The 22,280-nt window shown below is 41.4% G+C and overlaps 1 protein-coding gene across 8 annotated transcripts in view; it reads right to left on the bottom strand.

Annotated features, from left to right (window-relative positions):
* Map7d2 (MAP7 domain containing 2) overlaps positions 1-22,280 on the bottom strand; it is a 139,542-nt gene that overhangs the window by 75,986 nt on the left and 41,276 nt on the right. For 4 of the 8 annotated variants that reach the window (XM_015992143.3, XM_015992147.3, XM_076562529.1 and 1 more), the window contains exons 2-3: positions 2,668-2,745; positions 636-799 (exon numbers count right to left, since the gene is read on the bottom strand). In XM_015992143.3, the coding sequence (XP_015847629.3) occupies positions 636-799; positions 2,668-2,745 (242 nt within the window). Of the gene's footprint in view, positions 1-635; positions 800-2,667; positions 2,746-4,442; positions 4,463-4,528; positions 4,762-22,280 lie in introns of those variants that run through there. The other 4 variants (XM_076562530.1, XM_076562528.1, XM_076562525.1 and 1 more) reach the window with 4 other exon arrangements.

The following is a 22,280-nucleotide window of genomic DNA, read 5'->3' as shown; positions in this document are numbered from 1 at the left end:
AAATATACTTGTTAAGAAAATCTATAACTCAAATATGCTTCCTAAATACACTTCCAAAGTTTAGTAATAATGGACTCCACAGTGCAAACTGCACTCCATTTTTTTTAAAGTAACTGGAAAGGATGATTAAAGTAAGGACCTACATTAAAATTTAAATACACTAGCATCTTTGTATTCAAACATAGAATAGTTTTCAAGCAGTACATAAACAGGATCATCTTATTCATTGGCTTTGGTCTGTTCTAGAAGCACAGATCTCCTCCTGGCTGTAATACTCAGTTTTCTATCACTCAAATACAGGCCACAAACCCCCGCGTGTCTTAATTTAGTCAGAAAAGGTTATGTTTGGAAGAAGCCTTGGAAACCATCAACTCTTGCCTGATGACTCAGCATTTTGCTCCGTGTTATACAGCAAACCTGAATCAAACGGCTAAGTTTCTTTGCAACTCTGCCAGTGCTATGCCCATTAATTCATTGTATTGTGGTGCCGAAAGGTGGCATGCTAAGTCATCAGGCAAGATTTGGGAGTGGTCTTTCTCATAGCCCATACTTGGGACAGTTCACCAAATGCCCTGAACACTTCTGCCTTATGTGAGTCACTGAGCTAGCTGGGTAGGAAGCTCCTAGGACCTCACCTCCTCTTCCCGGAGCTTCTGCTTTCTCTTCTCTTCCACGGCAGCCCTCTTCTGATCCTCCCGCTGACGCTGCTCCTCAAGTTTTCTCCATCGCTCCTCAATTTGTTTCTCATACTGAAGCTTGGCTCTTTTCTGTTTCTCTAAGATCTGCTGTTCCCGGGCAGCTGAGGAATGGAAGCATAACTGTCATTCCAAGAGCTCCTCATGCAGGTTGGATTAAGACCAAGAACACAGAAATGATAATCTGGGGAAATCCTAGGATGCAATGATTGAGAGTAACTGTTCTGTTATCTCTGCCACTAGTTAGGTGGTATAGGGCATGCCAACTATGTTATCTCTCTGCCATGGTTTCCTTCTCAGTTACACAGAGACAGTAATAACAATATGCTGAAGAAAATGATACCATGTATATAAAACACAAAGTAATGTTTCCACACAAAGGAGTTATGGCTATTATTGCTATCATTAATTCAAACATGTATACAACAGCTAAGTCATACAGTGTCTATTATAATGATAGTTTAAGGGTACGTTCGATCAAAAACATGCTAAATGAACATGTACAGTAATCTGGGCAAAGCATTAAGATACACAAAGCCTGTTCTTCCCATCAAGCCATTTACTAAGAAGTCCTTACCTCTACTTAGCCAGGCTAGGGAAAGGTTCCCTGGAGGAAGCAATGCCTGAACTGCCCAGGAGCCCAAACAAGAATCCAAAAGCTTCGTGTTGACCTTAATTCAATGAGGAAAATTATCATCTACCTGCCTCATATCACTGCATGGTGGTTTCTATAGCCAACACGAGGTTAAAAAATAAAAGCCGCCAGCACTCAGGAGGCAGAGGCAGGCAGATCTCTGTGAGTTCGAGGCCAGCCTGGACTACAGAGGGAGTTCCAGGAAAGGCGCAAAACTACATCGAGAAACCCTGTCTTGAAAAACCAAAATAAATAAATAAATTTAAAAAGAAAATAAAATAAAAGCCGGCTGGGTGGCGGTGGCACACTTCTTTAATTCCAGTACTCAGGGAGGCAGAGCCAGGCGGATCTCTGTGATTTCGAGGCCAGCCTGGTCTACAGAGCGAGCTCCAGGATAGGCACCAAAACTACACAGAGAAACCCTGTCTCAAAAAAAAACAATAAATAGGGCTAGAGAGGTGGCTCAGAGGTTAAGAGCACTGCTTGCTCTTCCAAAGGTCCTGAGTTCAATTCCCAGCAACCACATGATAGCTCATAACCATCTGTAATAAGATCTGGTGCCCTCTTCTGGCCTGCAGAGATACGTGCAGACAGAACACTGTATACATAATAAATAAATAAATCTTTTTTAAAAAAGACAAAAAACAATAAATAAATAAATAAATAAATAAATAAATAAATAAATAAAATAAAATAAAAGCCTTTCTCAACTGGGCATACTGTTGTAATACAGAAAATGAGTGTCTGTTTTCTAAGTTCTCTTAAGGATGGCCCTTCTAGATACCAAAAGAGAAGGTGGGCACACATAGCAGATACCAGAGGGCATCATGTCTTTCCTCAGATCAGAGGAAGCAATTAGTTTGTTGTGTTTATGTGTATGGGTATTTTGCCTGCATGTATGTATTGCACCATGTGTGTGCAGCATCCAGTGAGACCAGAAGAGGGCACTGGACACCCTAGGACTGGAGTTACAGACAGTTGTGAGCTGAAATGTGTGTGTTGGGACTCAAGCCTGTGTTCTTCAGAAGAGCAGCCAGTCCTGTTAACCACTGAACCATCTCTCCAGCCCCAGTGGAAGCAATTGTTGTCCACAGCTCCAAGGATACTGTGTAGGACATGGTGGAGGTCCCATATTTGCTGAGTAAATGAACTGTTCAGAGAACTAGGCAGTGTTTGTGATCATTGCCAGTCACTGTGTGAGTTCACCCTCAATTCTCTAAACTTCTCTACCAAGTCTTGGTTCTCTTGCCATTCGTTCACAGATTTCTAAGGACCTCAGAAATGACACTACCTCATGTATATTTTCTTGGACTTCAGCAGCTCAAGTATACAACTTACCCAGACATTTTTCTCTTTCTTCTCGTCTCTCTTTGGCTAATCTTTGTCTCTCATCTGATTTTAAAAATCCATCCATGCCTACGAGACAAAAAAATAGGATTGTTAGAGATGGTTGGTTATATGGCCCTGGGCATGGATATACACATGTATTATCCATTGCTACCAATTCATTTCAAGGAACACACTTCCCATCACACATTCTCAGCCAGCCCTAACAACTCAGGGGCAGCAGTCATGGCTTCCACATGTGCTTGCCAATGAGTGGTGCAGTGGTGCTGACAACCATTTAGTTAATTCTTGTCACGAGGCCGGGCCCTGGAGGGGTCAGAAATGCAACTGACACAGAAACCCAGCAGTGTTCAGAGAAGCTCACCAGTCCTATTCTAATCTGGCTTGTGGGTCCAGCGCAGAATAATTTAGGGGAGAAGAAAAGCTAAAAGGTGAATATGATTTTGGATATCAATTATTATACAGACAGAAAAAGATTTAATTTTCTGAAATAATCTATTGTGATGAAGTCATACAAGCACCTCAGGAGAGCACTGTAAAATGCAACCCTCAAGTTTAATTTTAGTTCTTCCAAGTTTGCTTTGATGTCAATCTTAGTATCTCAGAACTACAAAGAAAAAATGAATATAATATACTCCTACATATTTACCATGCAAATATGTGTAACAAATAAGATGAAACAAATAACAGCTACCAAAATACATGTCCAGGAAATATCCTTGCATCTCCATATCCCCCATCCCTTTCTCTACAAGGCCCAAAAGGGCTTTCTAAATTCAAGATTAAATAAATAAGGGCTATTTAAGTTTAGAAAAATGTATTGCAATTGGTTACTATTGGTTGCTCATGAAAATTAGCTACATACAGCTTAAGCATATCATTCTGGAGAAACAAGGTTTTTAATGCAACCACAATCTCAGTGCTGGGCCCTTCTTCTCTGGGAACAACATACCAACTTCATAGTTGTTTTCTTGCCATACTAATCTGCACTTCTAGTGACTCTTCTATTTGCTATTCAAATGAGAGTCAGGGAAGCCAGGCCTACAGTATAGGTACTGGAGGGGGATGACATAACAAATTGAGTTGTCATGATTTCCAACATAAATTTGGTTTTGCAGTGTAAATTATGTATTGGGTATATTAAAGCTCAAGAGACAAGTGCTAGCAAAATACAACCCCTGACTACAACTGACATGATCCGTGTTTGTTTCTAGTCAATTCTTAATTATTATTAGACTGTCAACAATATGAATGTCATCACGGACTTAAAGACCCAACTCCACCTCATTCCAGGCTCCCCACAATGTGACTCCCTTTTCAATTTTACCTCAGCACCATCCCCACATCTTCTAGCTTACATTGCCTGCCTCTTCCACCACCACTAACACTGCCATCTTTTTAACCTCACCTACCTTCAAGACTCCAAGATCCATGATGCCCCAGGATCCCATACAATTAGTGAAGCCCTTACTCCATCCTTCTTTCCTGTACAGATCTCTGTAACTTGGCCTCCCTGGCAGCCTCCAGAGCTATGGACAACTGAGATAGCTCTAGGTTTGCCCAGTTCCAACTACCACCTCTTACCCAGTGTCTCCAAGACAGACAGACAGACAGACAGACACACACACACACACACACACACACACACACACACACACACACACACACACACTGCTGTAAGGAAGCCATGAAGTTAGTGTTAGAGGAGTAAGAAGAAAATATTAGATCTTTCTTATCTTAAAACACTTTAAGGTTTTAGTCTCTACCTCAAGTTCCACTGGTGTGACTTTGTTCTGTCTGAACAACCACGAGGCCTGGTCAGATGCGGCCACCAGTACCCATACCGACGTACCTACCCAAGCCTTAATTGGCACACCACACCACAATCTTGATGATAACAGGTCTGCTATACATCTGAGGCAAGTCTGGGGAGTTATCAAAATATTAGAAAAAGAAAAACTGGAAAGAAAAAAAAAGCGGTCAAAAGGCTGAAACTGCCCATAAACACCTTGAGGTTTTACAAGGCTTTTCCATGGACATGCAAGGTCTCAGGCTGCCCTCTGGTGGACATATGTAAGAGACACCAATTTCACTTTCAGAAAATGTTTATGATCAGGGTCATGGTCACCATCAGCAGCTTCATCATAATAGAGGTGACAATCAAGCAGTTACTATGGATCAAGTGCAGCCAGGCAGGGTGGTAGCACGTGCATGCCTTTAATCTCAGTCCTTAAGAAGTAAAGACACGAGCATGATTTGTTTCTCTCTCAGACTAATGGTTTGGAAATATTTTCTCAGCTCTATCTTAGAGACTGATCTGGATGGAGAATGGATGAAAGCCATAGGACTCTGGGAACAACTTAGGTTCGTCCTGGCTTAAGCAAACAATTCAGCTTTGCCTCACTAATAGCAAACAGCCTAACATGGGTAACCTGGAATCTCTGTGCTATCCATTTGGTAGCCAAAAACTATACATAAATATTTGAATATAAAGTAATCCAAATTAAATACAAGTTTAGGCTGTGGGTGTAACTAATTGATGAAATGATTGCCTAGCAGTACAAGGCCCTGGATTCAATCCTTGACACTCAAAATAAACAAATATGAGTTCAGTTCCTAGGTCACATAGCACACATTAGGCACTCCATAGGCATACTGGATTGCTACGCTACTACGCAGGAATGGTGGAGAAGCCTGGCAGCTCACTCCTGTGATTCTATTACCTGAAGTTTAGTGATGCTGGCTCAGATGAAGAAAAAGAATAGAGTTCAATCAAGAATGAAGTCTCACTGGATGTGGTGGTTTGATTAAGAATAGCCCCCAAAGGCTCATATATTTGAATGTTTGGTGCCAGTTAGTGGAACTGTTTGGGAAGGATTAGAAGATGTGGCCGTGTTGGAGGAGGTTTTCCACTGAGGGTAGGCTTTGAGGTTTCAAAATCCCATACTAGGCCTAGTCTGTCTCTGTCTCTGTCTCTGTCTCTCTCTCTGTCTGTCTCTGTCTCTGTCTGTCTCTTCCTCCTTCCCTCCCTCCCTGCTGCCTGCAGGTCAGGATATAAAGCTCTCAGCTACTGCTCCAGTGTCATGCTTGATTGCTTCCCACCATGATGATCATGGAATAACCCTCTAAAACTATAAGCAAGTTCCCAATTAAATACTTCATGAGTTGCCTTGGTCATGGTGTCTATTCCCAGCAACAGAACAGTAACTATGATACTGGGAAGACACTTAAGGTCCCAACCCTCCTTCCTCCTCACAGCATATGTCTCTCCTATTTAATGGTACAAACACTTCAAGAACATCCCCTTTTAAAGAAAAGGTAAATAACTCATCTCCAGCTTCTACTTTTTGACTACTGACAAACCTCGAGGCTGACAAGAGACCTCTAGACTCATCCCAAGGTAAGGAGAGACAGAAAATAAATGAAATGTCCATGGACTTGATCAGATATGACTAACAACAAAACAGCTAAATTTAAGCCAGAGGAATCATGAGAGATTAACATTAACACCAATGTCAGGAAATGCTTTCTAAAGAAATGATATACTCAAGGATTTAATTCCAAAAGTAAGTCTGTGTCATCTAAAACCATAAAGTTTGTTTTCATGTCCAATCATCCTCTATCCTACTGTGCTTTACATGTGGACATTTATTTCTCTCTTCTTAAAAAAACCAGAGACACATTTTTATCCTGTAAGCCCCCATAAGAACAGGTGGCTAACAGAACTGTGCTCATCAGGGGTTATGAAGGCAGGGGTAATAGGAAGTAGACAGCTACATTGGGCATGGGGAAGAGAGTCCCTGGGGTGACAGAAAGGTTATTTTGACTGCATTAATATCAACACATTGGTTATGACATTGCATTATAGTTTAGAGATCTCTCTGTAATATTTTCCATAACTGCTTGTAAATCAACAATGACCTCAAAATAGAGACATTTAACTATGAAGAAAACAAATCTGGTTCAAGGATGAAGCCCTGGGATGGACCCAACCCAAAGAGGTAAAGCAGGATACCTTAGCTGAGATAGCCTATTCAGAAGGTGCTGTGTTAGAGATACCCCTGTTCCCATTCTAGACGAGGTAACACTTGCCAAGGCGCATTCAGATAAATGTGTGCCTCTGAAACACAACTAATCAATACAAAATAAAAAAAGTGATACTAAGCAGTATAATCCCACACTTCACTGATACACTATCAGTTGGAATAACTTCCTGTTATCTTTGGGCTGCAGCAACAATTCTTAAAACTCATTTCAAAATAAATTTTATCAGCATGAAGCACTCTACTAGAATATTAATGAGTTAATGGCAGTCAATTATCCAGGGTACTAGTAAGAATTATTATTGAAATTCAAAGTTTCTAATGGAAGCCATCTGTTTTGTTTTAAAAACTTAATTGAACAGTGAATTTTATTTTATTATTTATCTTGGCTTTTTGAGAAAGGATCTTGCTCTGTAGCCAAGACGGGCCTCAGTCAAAATCATGCATTCCTCCTACTTCAGCCTTTAAGTTACTGGGATTACAGGCATATGGATTACCACACCTGGCTCTGAACAAGAATATTTTTAAATAACCTTAAATTACACTCAGTCTGTGCAATGAAACTTCAATGTCTAGGGGGTTGGAATGAAGAGCTTGTATAAGAGCAAGTACAATGAAAGCCCTCACTTTCTGTGGAGAGTCCTCCCATAGCCCTTCATAAAGGGTCAGGTAAACTGGCCCGGTAACTACATGGGTACTGACTTAACAGTGGTTCTGGTTTATACTGTGACTCTCTTTTAAACACATGGAAATCAGACCACTGCTTCCCAGCGTTAGCTACACAGTAGAGTCACCTGGGGAACTGTGCGGGATCGTTGTCAACTTGACACAAACCACAGTCATTTGAGAGGAGGGAGCCTCAATTAAGAAAATGTCTCCACAAGATTGGTCTGTAAGCAACCCTGTAAGGCATTTTCTTAACTGGGAAGGTGGGCAGACCATTGTGGGTGGTGCTATCACCAGGTTGGTGGTCCTGGGTTCTATAAGAAAGCAGGCTGAGCAAGCCATGAGGAACAAGCCAGTAAGCAGCACCCCTCCATGGCTTCTGCATCAGTTCCTGCCTCCAGGTTCCTGCCCTGTTTGAGTTCCTGTCCTGACGTCTTTTGACAATGGACTGTGATGTTGAAGCATAAGCCAAATAAACCCTCTCCTCCCCAAGTTGCTTTGGTCATGGTGTTTCATCACAGCAATTGTAACCCTAAGGCAGGAATTTTAAAAACCCATAAAGATGCTAGAATCTCCTTTCAGATTCTAGTTCAGTTATTCTCAGGCATAGCCTGGGCCTTGGTGCCTTACAAATTACCCGCCAGATTCTCATGTGCATCCAAGCATGAGAATTATCCTAGACAACAGTTCTCTGGGAGAAGGTGGCTTATAAAAGCAGAAAGCAGGTTGCTTTCCTGAGTTTCAATGGACTGGGATGGAAAGGGAGACAGTCGGTTTCTAACAAGCTCCCAGTAAGGCTGATCCCATTGGTCCCGGGCCCACAATTAAGAAGCACCATTTTAGACCAATTGTAGAGCCCTGCCTGTGGCTCCAGAGCCTTGCAGAAGGGCTATCAAGTAAATTTACAGAGTCCTCAGTCACTTGCTCCAGTGCTTCCCTCATGCTATGATCACACGACAGGATCTGTTTATTGCTCCCTTGCCCTGTAAGCTCTTGTCATCTTTGAGGTCCCAGCACCATGCAGATCAGAAGTACTTAAAGATGATGAATAAATGGGTCATAATTATGTTCCATTGATGGAAATCTCCCATTTGTTGAGCATCCTAACTTTGTATCCCAAGTGTCCTTAAAAATAACCAACTTGCTGGGTGAGGTGGTACAAAGCCTTTAATCTCAGCACTCAGCAGGCAGAAGCAGGTGGATCTCTTTCAATTTGTACATGGCAAACTTCAGGCCCTTCAGGGTTACAATGTTGTACCCCTCACAGCCATTTGTCCTCTTTACTATGCACTGGTGTTCTTCCCTTTGTCTTTTAAAGAGGTATTTATTTGTGGTATGGGGATTGAACTCAGAGCATTTTGTGCATGTGAGAGCAAGCTCTCTACCAATGACCTAAATCCCCAGCCCTCCTTTTAAAAACTTTATGTTAATACAGGGTCTTACTAAGTTGCTCAGGAGGGCCTTGGACTTGCAATCCTCCTGTCGCAGCTTTCCGAATAGCTTTAATTACAGACCTGGCAAATATCTTTTGCTGTGCTGGGTATTAAACCCAGGGCACTGTACATGCTAGGCAAGATGGTACCAACAAGCCCCAGACCCAGCACTCTCTTCTGAGGTCCTCAAGCACAGGAAGCTCCACCTCCATTGGCTCCCTCTCACTGTCTCCCTTTATAGGGTATTGGACAGGATAGAAGCTTCTCTTACGATTTTTGTGCTGGGGGATGAGCTCAGGGACTTCAACTACAGGAGATATGATTCTTAAGGATAGAACTTGTATCCTATTTCCTCCTGTAGACTTCGGAGGATCTATTGCATTGTTATACTAAGTGACTATTCAGCTTATGAAGGGGAAGCAGTAATATGTACTGCATATCGACTGTATGCCAGGCCCAGTGTGGGTACTAAGACATGCTTTCTTACTTCCTACTATAATGGGATTATATCACTAGCAATCCATGGAGCCTGCTTAATAATCAAAGGAATTTATTTGGGGGTTAACTCACAAGACAAAATAAAGGAATTTGTCGCAGGATCCTGGAAGGGTGAGGCATGGTCCAACGTGGTTCTCTGGCGAGCTCTGCCCTGGTCTGTACCAGCATCCAAAACCACGAAGTAGCGAAGAGAGGAGAGTGAACGTAAGTGCATTCCAGGTCTTAAGGGTCCCCCAGTGGCCATGCCCCAGGGGAATGTACCTCAAAGTCATAGGCAGGTGTAACAGTTACCTGCTACCTCACTAGGGGCGGTGCTTCAGGGCATGGCTCAAACAGCCACCCACTACATCTCCCTCTTTTGTCTAAATAAGAATGTTCTACTCTAACACAAATCTATATACAATAGGAATGATTATTAAATATTGTCCAGGAGAAATAAAGGGTAATGACCTAAGCAAAATGGAACTACAACCAACAAGAACATCAAACAAGAGACACATACTAAAATCCAGAAATGGTATGTTAGAGAGGTTATTCCAAAAGCTGTCCTATCCTGAAGAATCTGAATCTAGTACTTAGTATGTTCTAGCTAAAATATGAGAAGATTGTAACTGTAATAGGTCTTCAACCCCATCAAAGACCTGAGAAGGAATATAATAATATCAGAGAAAACAGGAAATGCACACATGCAACTTTTGGAAATCTTTCAAGAATAGACAGAGACAGCTGGCAGCCTGGACAGTCACCTAAAGTTTCTCAGCACCATTGGGGCATCCAATTTGGCTACAGGCCTAGAATGTCTGACAGACCATTTTCAGAAGCAGGAATTTTGAAAGACCATCTTACCCTGTCTTGGCTTTTCCTTGTGTCCCGCTCATCCAGAAAGGACAGCATTTGTACTGTCAGAAGTGAAGGTAAGGGCAGTTCTTTGCCCAGCAGGCCATTATGCACTGGAAAGAAGACAAACTTCCAAACGGAGTGTCTTAAAAGCCCAACATTCTCTTGGGATCAGATTGGTGCTGCCAGGAGCAATCATGTCTCATGTCAACAGAATTCTAAGATATTTAAATGTCATATTCTCTAGGTCTATGAAGTGTTTGAAGATTACTTGTCCATCTGACCTATGTATCTGTAAACCTGGATGCTGTGGGATGTTCTGTATGCCCTGTGGGAGCCCGTTCTTGGGTTCCTCTTGGCTTTACCCAGCAGGTCCGCATAGAGGATGATTAGGACCACGGGCCTGAGTGCAGGTGTCTGAGATGGTCTGCACTTGGCTATGCTGGGGGATGGTCTGTATGTCAAATTGTTCTGATTGGTCAACAAATAAAACCTGATTGGCCCGTGGCTAGGCAGGAAGTATAGGCGGGACTAACAGAGAGGAGAAATAAAAGAACAGGAAGGCAGAAGGAGACTGCCAGCCGCCTGCCAGGACAAGTTGAAAATGCCGGTAAGCCACAAGCTGTGTGGCAAGGTATAGATTTATGGAAATGGATTAATTTAAGCTTTAAGAACAGTTAGCAAGAAGCCTGCCACGGCCATACAGTTCAAAAGCAAAATAAATCTCTGTGTTTACTTGGTTGGGTCTGAGTGGCTGTGGGACTGGCGGGTGATAAAGATTTGTCCTGACTGTGGGCAAGGCAGGAAAACTCTAGCTACACCTGGACAATCGAACATAACTAGAGAGATGACAACCATGGGTGACTATAAATCTGTAAATCTTATCTACCTAAAAAACCTAAGGAATAAGGCTTCATATAAATAAGGTAGACAATGACCTCAAAATTGTGACAATACACAAAATATCTTAGACAGCAGTAGAAAAGTATAGTGCAATGTGCAATATGACAACAATATCCTCAATATGTATCAATATACAAAATACCCTAAACAGAGGTAGTACATACATACAGTATGACAAATACAATTTTACATTTGTATCAATATGCAAGATATTTCAAATAGGAGAAAATATATGCACAATACAAGAAATATAGGTTTTTTATTTGTATCAATAAACAAATTATCTTAAATAGGAATATAAAAATAGTTCACATTTGTATCAATATACAAGAATCCATAACCGTGCAAATTATCTAAGTCTCAGGGATGGTACCACCCACAATAGGCTGGACCTTCTTCCATCACTCACTAAGAAACTGCCCTACGGCCTTTTTACAGCCCAATCTTTTTTTTTTTTTTTTTTTTTTTTTGGTTTTTTGAGACACAGGGTTTCTCTGTGTAGCTTTGCGCCTTTCCTGGAACTCACTTGGTAGCCCAGGCTGGCCTCGAACTCACAGAGATCCGCCTGGCTCTGCCTCCCGAGTGCTGGGATTAAAGGCGTGCGCCACCACCGCCCGGCTTACAGCCCAATCTTATGAAATTGAGGTTCTCTTCTCTCAGATGAATCTAGCTGGTGTAAAATTGAGATAAAACTAGCCAATACACCCAGACAATGCACAAAATTCTGAGAGCGAAAGCAGCATCACACACTGCTCAGTTCTGAGGCATTCTATTACCCAGCAGCAGAAGCAAAGGCCAGTCCAATGACACATTATAAGCAACCCAGCAGCACTTTCTGAGCACCCACTGCCCTGAAACCAGTTTCCACACTAGCCTGTGCTGTTTAGCCTCACCTGCTCATGGACCCTGGTCCTTGACCATGTACCTTACTTCTCAGCTGGAATCAACCTGTGATGGTTCATGTTACTTTATCAGTCACCATGTCCTGAAAGCCACTCCCACTGTGGCTCCCACAAAGCAGCCACCACAAATGACACCAATTGACAATAAATGATCAAGGCCCTTTGTCTTTGATCAACAGACCTGAAGAGACTCCCCCATGGAAGTGCAGAAACACAATTCACAGAACCAAGAGGTACAATGATTTGGACTGGTTTGAGTGTGCGCCAAGGCTTCATGTATCAAAATTGAATCTCCATTTTGAGGTCCTCTGGTCTCCATGTATGAACACATAGGCGAGTGCACAAACACACACATGTGCACACAACATTTATACAACATACACATATACACACACATATACACAAATGTATAAATTAAACCCAATTATTCTGTCTAAGAGGTGGGGTCTTCATGAGATTAGGATTAGATAAGATCAATTTGGTGGTGTCCCTATTATTACACTCTGCAACTTTTTATAAGAGAGAAACAGATATATGTGCTCCCCATCTCTTGCTCTGTCAAGTTCTGTGCCATCTTGGAATCCTACCAGAAAGATTATTACTATGTGAGGCTCCTTGATTATTTGCCTCCAGAAGCATGAGTCAAATGTCTTTTATTTAGAAAATAGCCTGTGGCTGGTGTTTCATTATAGTGGCAAAAAGGACTGATACAATAGATGATAATAATAACAATAATAGTAATAATAGTATAGTAATAGTAATAGACCCAAGCATGGTGATATAAACCTTCAATCCCAACACTTGGGAGGCAAAGGCAGATGGATCTCTATAAGTTAGAGGCTAGCCTGGTCTACATAGTGAGTTTCGAGCCAGTCAAGGCTACATAGTAAGATTCTGTCTCATCAAGATGCTATCTCAACAAAATTAGTAGTAACTATAATACAGCAAGAGGTTAAGGCTCCAAAGGATGCAGTTTGACTAGCTAAAGCCATACACAAAAAGGAATGAATTGAATGGGAAACATTGTGGAGGACAACTAACAAGTTTAAGGTTTCTTTCTCTTCCTCCCTTCCTTCTAAAACAACATCTCATTTAGCACAAACTGGCTTCAGACTCACTGTGTAGCCAAGGATAAACTTAACTTCTGATGATCACTGTGCCTCTACCTCTAGAGTACTGGAATTATAAATATGAGCTCACATTAAAACAACAACAAAACAATGTAATGGTTTTCATCTGTAATCCCAGCGTTCCTATGTCAAGATGGGAGGCAGAGACAGGAGGCAGACAGGAGAGTTGCCCAGAATGTTCATGGGGCCAGCTAACCTGGAGTATGCAGTCCAGCAGCAGATACAAGAGAGACCCTACATCAGCAAGGCGAGAGGCAAGAACTCACACCTGAAAGTTGTCCTCTGACTTTTACACATGTACTGTGGAATGTGTGCAAGCACACAGATGCATATACAAACACATACATATTAAATACATATTACAAATAATTAGGTCAATTTCTGTTTGTCAGTGTGGTGGTACATGCCTATAATCCCAGCACTTGGGAAACTGAAGCAAGAGAATTATGAGTTCAAGTCCTGCCTGGGCAATACAAGCAAGACCTAATCTCAAAAGGGGATTAAGAAATTGCCAGCAATAAATGTGTTGTCATTATTACATGAAATGATACATGTAGAGAACTTTCTAACCAGCGCCCATTATTTCAAGAGGAGTTATAGTTCCATATTAAAGAAATGGAAACTCTAAAAAGGCAAGTGACCCAGCCAGTATCACATATGAAGTGGGAGGATTCTGATCCTTTTTCTCTGACACTTAATCCAGTATGATTTCTTCTAGTTTCTGATGTTCTCCTGGGAGCAGGGAAGTGAGATGAGATACATATCAGTGAGAGGCAGAAGGTGGAAAATTCAGACTGGGTAATGGCATATGTGAAAATAAGCAAGGAAAAAAGTTAATTCCTGAAATCTCACTGAACTTCATTATTATGTGAACTTAAATAATGTGACCAAACCTAGACTTTTTCAGGGTTTGGTGAGGGTGTGATGCTGGAATCTAGGACCTCACATGTGCTAGCCAAGCATTCTACCACTGAGCTATATTCCCAACCCAGATATACTACTTGCATTCAGAAATATCACATATTCCTAGCTCACAGTTTTCATTTCAATGCTCCAAATCAGAAGCCATTTTATAAGGTCACTAAACTTTTCATTACAATTTCTTTCAGCACAGAGCTAAATCTCAATTCCTTCAATATTTTAGGATAACTGCTTAAGTACAATGGATCATGATGCAAGTCAACAGGAAGAAATAAAATATTTTTTTCTTCCTAGCAACTACAACATTTTTTTCAAAATGAAATCCAAGTTCATTAAAGTCACTATGAGGATATCAGTAAATAATCCTTACCAGTGTTAAAATCAGAGCTTAATCAGACCCATGTACGATTCACACACAAAAGAAACATTGCTGAGAAGTCTATTTAGCATGTTATTGGCACTTCCAAAATTTCCAAACCATGAAATTTCAGAGGGAAGGGCTCTGTAAGAGCCCTGCTGAGTCAGACAAATGAGTATGTTGCATCCTTTGCTATCCTTGAAAAGAGTTCTGCCCTTACCTTCCTGACTTCCTACATAGTCTTCGAGTCTGGAGTATGCAAGTTCTTGGGTTCTGGTAACATAAATGCAGAATTCAGGTACAAAGAATTTCAGGACGTCAAGAAGTGAGTCAGCCTGGACTGGTGGACACTGGAAAGGGAGCAAATGCTATGGGGATTGGAGAGTGAAAAGTAGAGAGCTATGTTAAGTTGCCACCAGGAAGAATTCTTGCTAGGAACTGAGGAAGGCAAAGGGTAAAAGAGACTCTTAGAAGGTATGGATTCTATGTATGTGTGTGCCAGAACAAGCACACACATACTGGGAGCTAGAGGAATGGGCAAAGGGCTGCAGGTTAGAAATTCATCTCTTTTCTCATCACCAGTAAAGCATGAATTGCTTTCAACCTCTTTTGGCTACTGAGTATTATTTCTTTGACTATCATACGGGATTTCTAGTATTTATTTGTGATCTTTTAGTTCTATTTAATTACTAATGGTTAAAATTATTATCACTAGGGTTGGAGAGATGGCTCAGAGGTTAAGAGCACTGACTGCTCTTACAGAGGTTCTGAGTTCAATTCCCAGCAACCACATAGTGGCTCACAACCATCTGTAATGAGATCTGGTGCCCTCTTCTGGCCTGCAGTCTTACATGCTGTATATATAATAAACAAATAAATCTTTAAAAAATTATTATCACTATTATTAGTGTGTGTGTGTGTGTGTGTGTGTGTTTGTTGCTGGGGATTAAGCCCAGGGCCTTCTGTATACTAGGCACACATTCTACCACTGGACTACCTACCCATCTCTAGGATATTTAATTTCAGAATAAATATCTAAACAGAAAATAACCTCAGGAGAATTGCAAGATTATACACATATTCTCTCTGACCAGAGCAGAACAAATTAGCATCTACTTGAAATATGTACCTCAGTTAAATACATTTCTTATAATAATTTAGTAACTCTCATAATCTTCTGAAGAGTGGGGGTTCTACTACAATTATTCTTGAGCTTTACCACCCATCAGAAACCCATAAAGGCTTATTAAAAACAGATTGCAAGCCCAGAATGATTGTACAAGCCTATAATCCCAGCACTGGAAGACAGAGGCAGGAAGATGGTGGGTCTGAGATCAGCCCAGGCTGCACAGACTCACTCTGTTTCAAAAGCAATAAACAAGAGACAAGGGCTGTATATGTAGCTCAATAGTAGAGCACTTGCCACAGTCCAGGGCTTGCTCTCCCACACTTTAAAACAAAACAGTGGATTGTTGGGCTTCACAACCAAGAGTTACTGACTTAGAAGGTCTGGGGGGGGGTGCTCAAAGGATATGAGAATTTACAGTTCTGTAAGTGTTCAAGTGAACCATGCTGGTCTGGAGGCCGTATTTTTAAAAAATATTTATTTTTATTTATGTGTACATCAGTGTCTGCTGAGTGTACATCATGTGTAAGCAGATGCACAGATTCCAGAAGGTGTTGCATCCCATGGAGCTGGAGTTACAGGCAGTTGTGAGTCAGCCAATATGAGTTCTGGGAATGGAACTTGGTTCTCTGTAAAAAGCAGTATGTGCTTTTAAAGATTGAACTATCTCTCTAGCTCATGGAGATCATATTTTTATTTATTTATTGTTCTCATAGCCCACTTCTCACCTGTTACAATCTTCTGAATTGGCTTCTTTTCAATGCTGAGGAGAAATAAATGCTACCATCAAAAATACTTCTTTCAAAGATGAATAAATTTACATTTTGAATAAAGCAGGCCAGCCATGTGTCATGGTGCATGCCTTTAATCTCAGCACTTGGGAGGCAGAGGCAGGTGAATTCAAGACCAGCCTGGTCTACAAATCGAGTTTCAGGATAGTCAGGGCTTTTATACATAGAAACCCTGTCTCAAAAAAAGAAAAAAGAGAAAACAAAGCAGGCCTAGAACATTGAAGCTCAAAACTCATTACTATCATGAATATACAGATATCCAAGTATTAAAATACATGTTTTTTAAATGTATATAAACAATCTGGATGTGATAGCACATGTCTTTAATCCTAGCACCTGAGCAGCTGAAGAGAATTTCTGTGAGTTTGAGTCCAGCTTGTACCCACATAATAACTTTCAGGCCAGCCAGGGATACACAGTGAGATTTTGTCTCAAAAAATGTATATAAACACAAAAATGTTCTTGAAAGAATGGAGAAACACCTGGGGGCTGGAGAGATGGCTCAGAGGCTAAGAGCACTGGCTGTTCTAGAGGTCTTGAGTTCAATTCCCAGCAACCACATGGTGGGTCACAACCATCTATAATGAAATCCAGTGCCCTCTTCTGGCATGAATATACACTGTATACATAATAAATAAATCTTTAAAAAAAAAAAAAAGAATGGAGAAACACCAAGGTAAATCCCGTATAGTTTTGTTGTTGTTGTTGTTTGTTTTGGTTTGGCTTTTTTAAAACTATCATTTAAGGACTAAAGACAAAGAAAAGGTTATTTATATGTTCAGGATAGATGCAACTTTTCTTCTAAGCATTTCTGATCCACGAACAGCTAATCTTCAGATGTGGAATCTGCAAACACAGAAGAAAGACCAACTAGCCTTCTTCACATATGAAAAAATGAGTTACCTTGACTCTTGTATAAATATGGCCTTTAAATGATAATGTAATTGCAAATGCTTAAGGTATATCAAGTATGTGGAAAGCATTGGTGGTCCTCAATATAATAATCATTATCTTACCAACATGTATGCTGCTTCAATTGAGAACTAGGTTCTGATACTCCTTGAGCTTAAAATTTAGCTTTCAAATTAGCAATGTAGTCAGTCAGCTTGTCCCAAACCTCTAGCATAATACCCATTGTGTCTTAGAACTTTTGTTTCCTGTCCTAGGGCCTAAAAGTCTGAGAAGGACTACTATGCCTAAAAGGGGTTCTTGGGCCAAAGTAATGGACCTATTTTCCAAAATTCACTGGTTGGTACCCTCAAAATCTATACACTGCAGTTTATATAATATATAACTTTCAAAATTCTGCAACAATAAATGGAAAAAAATTAATGGTGGCCAATAGTCTGTATTTTATTTGTGCCCAAAGCTGCAAAGATTAACCCAGACCTGAGATCTCTCTAGTTGCACTGTGGCCCTGTGAATAAGTAGGAAGATTCATGTCAATGGCAGTGTTTACAGTACAGAAAACACAAGGTATAAGCATAGGAACTGAAATCACCTTTCCAAGGGCCCAATTGGCTGGAGTTTCAAAGCTCCCAAAAAGCAAGGCAACAAAATGTGGTGGCATATGCCTGCAATCCCAGCACTTGGGAAGTAGAGGTAGGAGGATCTGAAACTCAAGGTCAAGGTCATCTTCACCTACATGGTAAATTTGAAGCTAGTGTGAATTACATGACACCCTGTCTCCAGACAGACAGACAGACAGACAGACAGACAAATAAGCATGGAAAAAGACCTGATTTCACTGAAAATTTCAGAAGATAAAATGTGAGAAGCTATCTGATTATTTTCCAGGATGATTGTGAAATATGCCTTCTTCAGATCTTTAACTGCCTCCACTCTGCACCAGTTCTTAATTGCAAATGTCCAAAAGGTCTTGTTCTTTCTATAGCTGCCAGTAAGACTGCCTTTGTTGGGTTGTACCCCAATTTATGTACCCAAAATCTCAGCCATTTTGGCAGTGGGGGTTGCTTTTTAGCATCCATGTGGTCTAACTCTATCTCAGGGCCAAGGAATCTTGAGTAAATACTTAATGCTAAAAGTTTCCTTTCAAGTTCATCTTCTGTAAAAGAGAATGTGCTGCCTACTTTCCAGGGCTGAAGGAGTAGGCTGTAAAAAAAAAAAAAAAAAAAAAAAAAAAAAAAAAAAAAAAAAAAAAAAAAGCTTGGCATTCAGGGGCATTTTTTTTTTTTTAAAGAAATTTTTCGCCAGGCGGTGGTGGCGCACACCTTTAATCCCAGCACTCAGGAGGCAGAGCCAGGCAGATCTCTGTGAGTTTGAGGCCAGCCTGGTCTACAAAGCGAGTTCCAGGAAAGGCACAAAGCTACATAGAGAAACCCTGTCTCGGGGGAAAAAAAAAAAAAAAAAAAAAAAAAAACCAAAAAAAAAAAACAAAAGAAATTTTTCATTCGTTTTACATACCAATCACAGATCCCCCTCTTCCCTCCTGCCCCTCCAGACTCCACCCCTAACTCACCTCCCATTTCCTCCTAGAAGATGGTAAGGTCTCCCATGGGGAGTCAGCAGAGCCTGGTACATTCTGTAGTGGCAGGTCCAAGCCCCTCCCCCTGCCTCAAGGCTGTGCAAGGTGTCCCACCATAGGAAGTAGGCTCCAAAAAGGCAGCCTCAGGAGCATTCTTAGTTGAATCCCTTTCTTTAAATGATATATGAGAACACAACCAGAACTAGTTGTGAGATTGGACTTGCAGTACTGGACCACAGAATCAGTTCGGTGTTCCTAAGAACATCATGTTATTTCCCCCAGGAACTCCCACAATTTCCCTAGATGTCACCATTTCCATCCTAAATAATACTTGATCAAAGAAGATCACTCAGGAAATGATATTACCACTCTCAAAGGTAACTAAAGATGACAAAAGATAGAAGAAAATTAAACTCAACTGATTATCTACTGCACACTATGATGCAAAAGCTTAACTCCTACCGTGGCTCCCATTAAAGAGACAAAGTTCCTATGTTTCTATATAAATACAACACCAATTGTACAATTTCAAAGGAAGCCAATATGCACAGTAGACTCTATTTCACAGTATGATCTGGTACTTATGTGAAACCCTCACAGCTAAAAGTGGGGCTTCCTAAAGTAAACTGCTGACTGCATGCTGAAGTCTGTCCTCCCAGTTTTCTTCACTGTGTGGTAGACACACAGACCTCCTGCTTCCATGTCCTCTGCACATCTGGTCCCCACAGATTTTTTTCTATGTGTCTGTTCCTCACCCCTAAGAATTCAGACTCTCCCTCTCCTGTATATGAGTAATCACACATATACAAACAGGTACATGACACTAGTACTATAGGAGTGAACATGGACAGCACAGCAAGTATAAAGGTTTCTATCATGGACAAGATGCACAGGGCTGTTTGTCTGCATCTGGCTTCAGATGCTTTGGAAATAAGAGAATCTCTGATACATGACGTTTTGATGTGAGTACCTAGACTCTCACCTGCTACAGAGCTCCAACTGTGCAGACAGAATGAGGCCTCCCACCCTACCACCCAGCAATCGCACAGAAAAAAGTTGTGTATAGTACCTGGGAATGGGGACTTTAAAGCCAATAGATCTTGGTTCCAGTATCAGGGAGATCACACATCTACTCATGAGATCATTAAGGACATTAATTGGCAGAAAGAAAAGGGGAGGAGAGGAAAACAGGGAGAGGAGAAGAAAGATATAAAGGCTCAGTACTTTCCTTCAATAGTGAACAAAGCTTTTTCTGGGTTTACATACGAGGGGAATTAGGTGCTCATAAAGAGGGCTGTATCATGTAAATATGTAAGCTCCCAACTCAACATTCTTAGATAAGACTCTCAGAACCCTTGCACTTCTGGAAAGAGGCTAGACATGGTGATGAAGGGTGGGTGAGTCCTTGTTACTTCAGAAACAAAGCACAAGAAAATTATCAGTACTCTCGTTGGATTTCTTTTTGTTGGTGGTGGTTTTGTTTTTTGTTTTTGTTTTTGTTTTTGTTTTCCGAGACAGGGTTCCTCTGCAGCTTTGGAGCCTGTCCTGGATCTTGCTCTGTAGACCAGGCTGGCCTCGAACTCACAGAGGTTGCCTGCCTCTGCCTCCTGAGGCGTGCACCACCACTGCCCGGCCATTGGATTTCTCTTTAGGGTAGCATGTATGTAATGATGACCACGTTGGTGAAAGATGTGTGCGCTAGTTTGTTTTTTGTCAACTTGACATAAACCTAGACACATCTGAGAAGAAAAAAAACACAATTAAGAAAATGCCTCCCTAAGACTGGCCTGGAGGCAAGACTGCAGGGCATTTTCTTAATCAGTGAATGATGTAGGAAGGCTGAGCCCATTATGGGTGGTGCCACCCCTGGCAGGTAGTCTTGAGGTGTTTAAAAAAGGAGGCTGAGCAAACCAATAAACAATATTCCCCCATAGCCCAGGCTTCAGTCTTGCGGGCCACAAGAATATATCATAGAGATTCAGCTGTGTATTAAAGCTGAACTTTGATCGGCCAAGGGTCTGTCAAGAGGCAAAGCCATTTATTATGAATATTTGGTGTTACCCAGCCTTTAGTATTTCAGCTGTCTTCTGCTATGAAATCCTTGTGTGCCCAGACCTGTTGGTAAACAATTCCGCTCCCCAGACCTGCTGAACCTACTAAGTTACTAACTGCCCCGCTGAATTTAGGAGACAAGCTGGACAGAGACGCCTGGCTTTGTTTCCTGTGCTGATGAAGCTCAGACCATCCCCTCGCCTTGAGAAGGCCTAGTTGTTCTCCAGAGCACTTTGACTAAGAACAAAAGAGGTTTTTACATATCAAGGTGAGAGGTAAAACAACATTCCTGAGGAGGCAGGGAACAAAAGGTGCCCAGGGAAAGAAAAGGCAGGTATTTTCTGTGGACAGAGACAGAACAGCGTGGAGAGAGAGAGAGAGAAGAGAGGATGACAGAGGTTCCATGGACTAGGGTAAGCAGATCTCGAGTACAGTTTTCTGAGGGCCAGGAGTAGAGAGTAGCAGAGAGCGAGAAAGAGGATACAGAGGATGAAGATGAGGCTGAAAGCATAGGAGTTAGTCGTTAGCAGGACTATCAACTAGGGAGCTGGACGGAACTGCAGTTATGGAGACAGGATTTTATCCCAGAGAAATAGAGTAGACAGATATAGATAGAGCTTGTTATGTCTAGAGTTATTCCTGCCTTGAATACCTGGTGGAACTATAGCTGAATTGGTGTAATTTTGTCTTAGAGGAATAAAGTTAACACACATAAGAATGTAGTGTACGTAGATGTTTTTCCCCTGATATCCCACCCCGGACATAGCAAAGTCCCCTTGGACCCTGGGGAATCAATACTTCAGATCCTGCCTCCAGGTTCCTGCTCTGGTTTCCTTTGAAGACAGACTGTAATGTGAAAGTGGAAGTGAAACAAAACCCTTTCCTCCCTAAGTTACTTTTGATCATGGTGTTTCATCACAGCAATGGACCCCAAGATCCCAATTCCCAATAGTCAGATGAACTGAGAAACAAACAAACAAACAACAAAAACTCCTGTCATGCTACCAGTTACTCCCAGCCCCTCACCATCCTTGCTTGTTACAGGGCTACCAGACACTTTCAGGCTCCTTCCCTGATGACAGTCTTGTATTATTATGCTGACTCCTCCTCTGCAACCTCACTAGGCATGAGATCTTACTTCAATACCCTGCTGAATAACACACTATGGAAAACACCTATTCTTTTGGACCTGCCCAGGCCTCTGGCTAACAGCATTGGCAGCCCTATATCGAGATGGCCCTGGTTATTCTATAGAGTAAAGGGGACACTGACTAGGCTACTGAAATATAATTCAAGTCATGAGTGTAGTGCACAGGCCTGCTTCTTCCTGGCTTCTATTCCAAGAAGAATCTTTAGTTGTTAAGTAAAATACACAGGGGCACAAGCAAGACAGTGCAGTAGGTAGCAGCACTTCCTGAGCAAGCCTGATGACCTGAGTTTGATCCTCAGCATCCCCCAT

Source organism: Peromyscus maniculatus, chromosome X (assembly GCF_049852395.1).
Source record: "Peromyscus maniculatus bairdii isolate BWxNUB_F1_BW_parent chromosome X, HU_Pman_BW_mat_3.1, whole genome shotgun sequence".
Lineage (NCBI taxonomy): Eukaryota > Metazoa > Chordata > Mammalia > Rodentia > Cricetidae > Peromyscus > Peromyscus maniculatus.
Note: the sequence above shows the minus strand (reverse complement) of the source record. Positions and strands in the feature narration are given on the sequence as shown.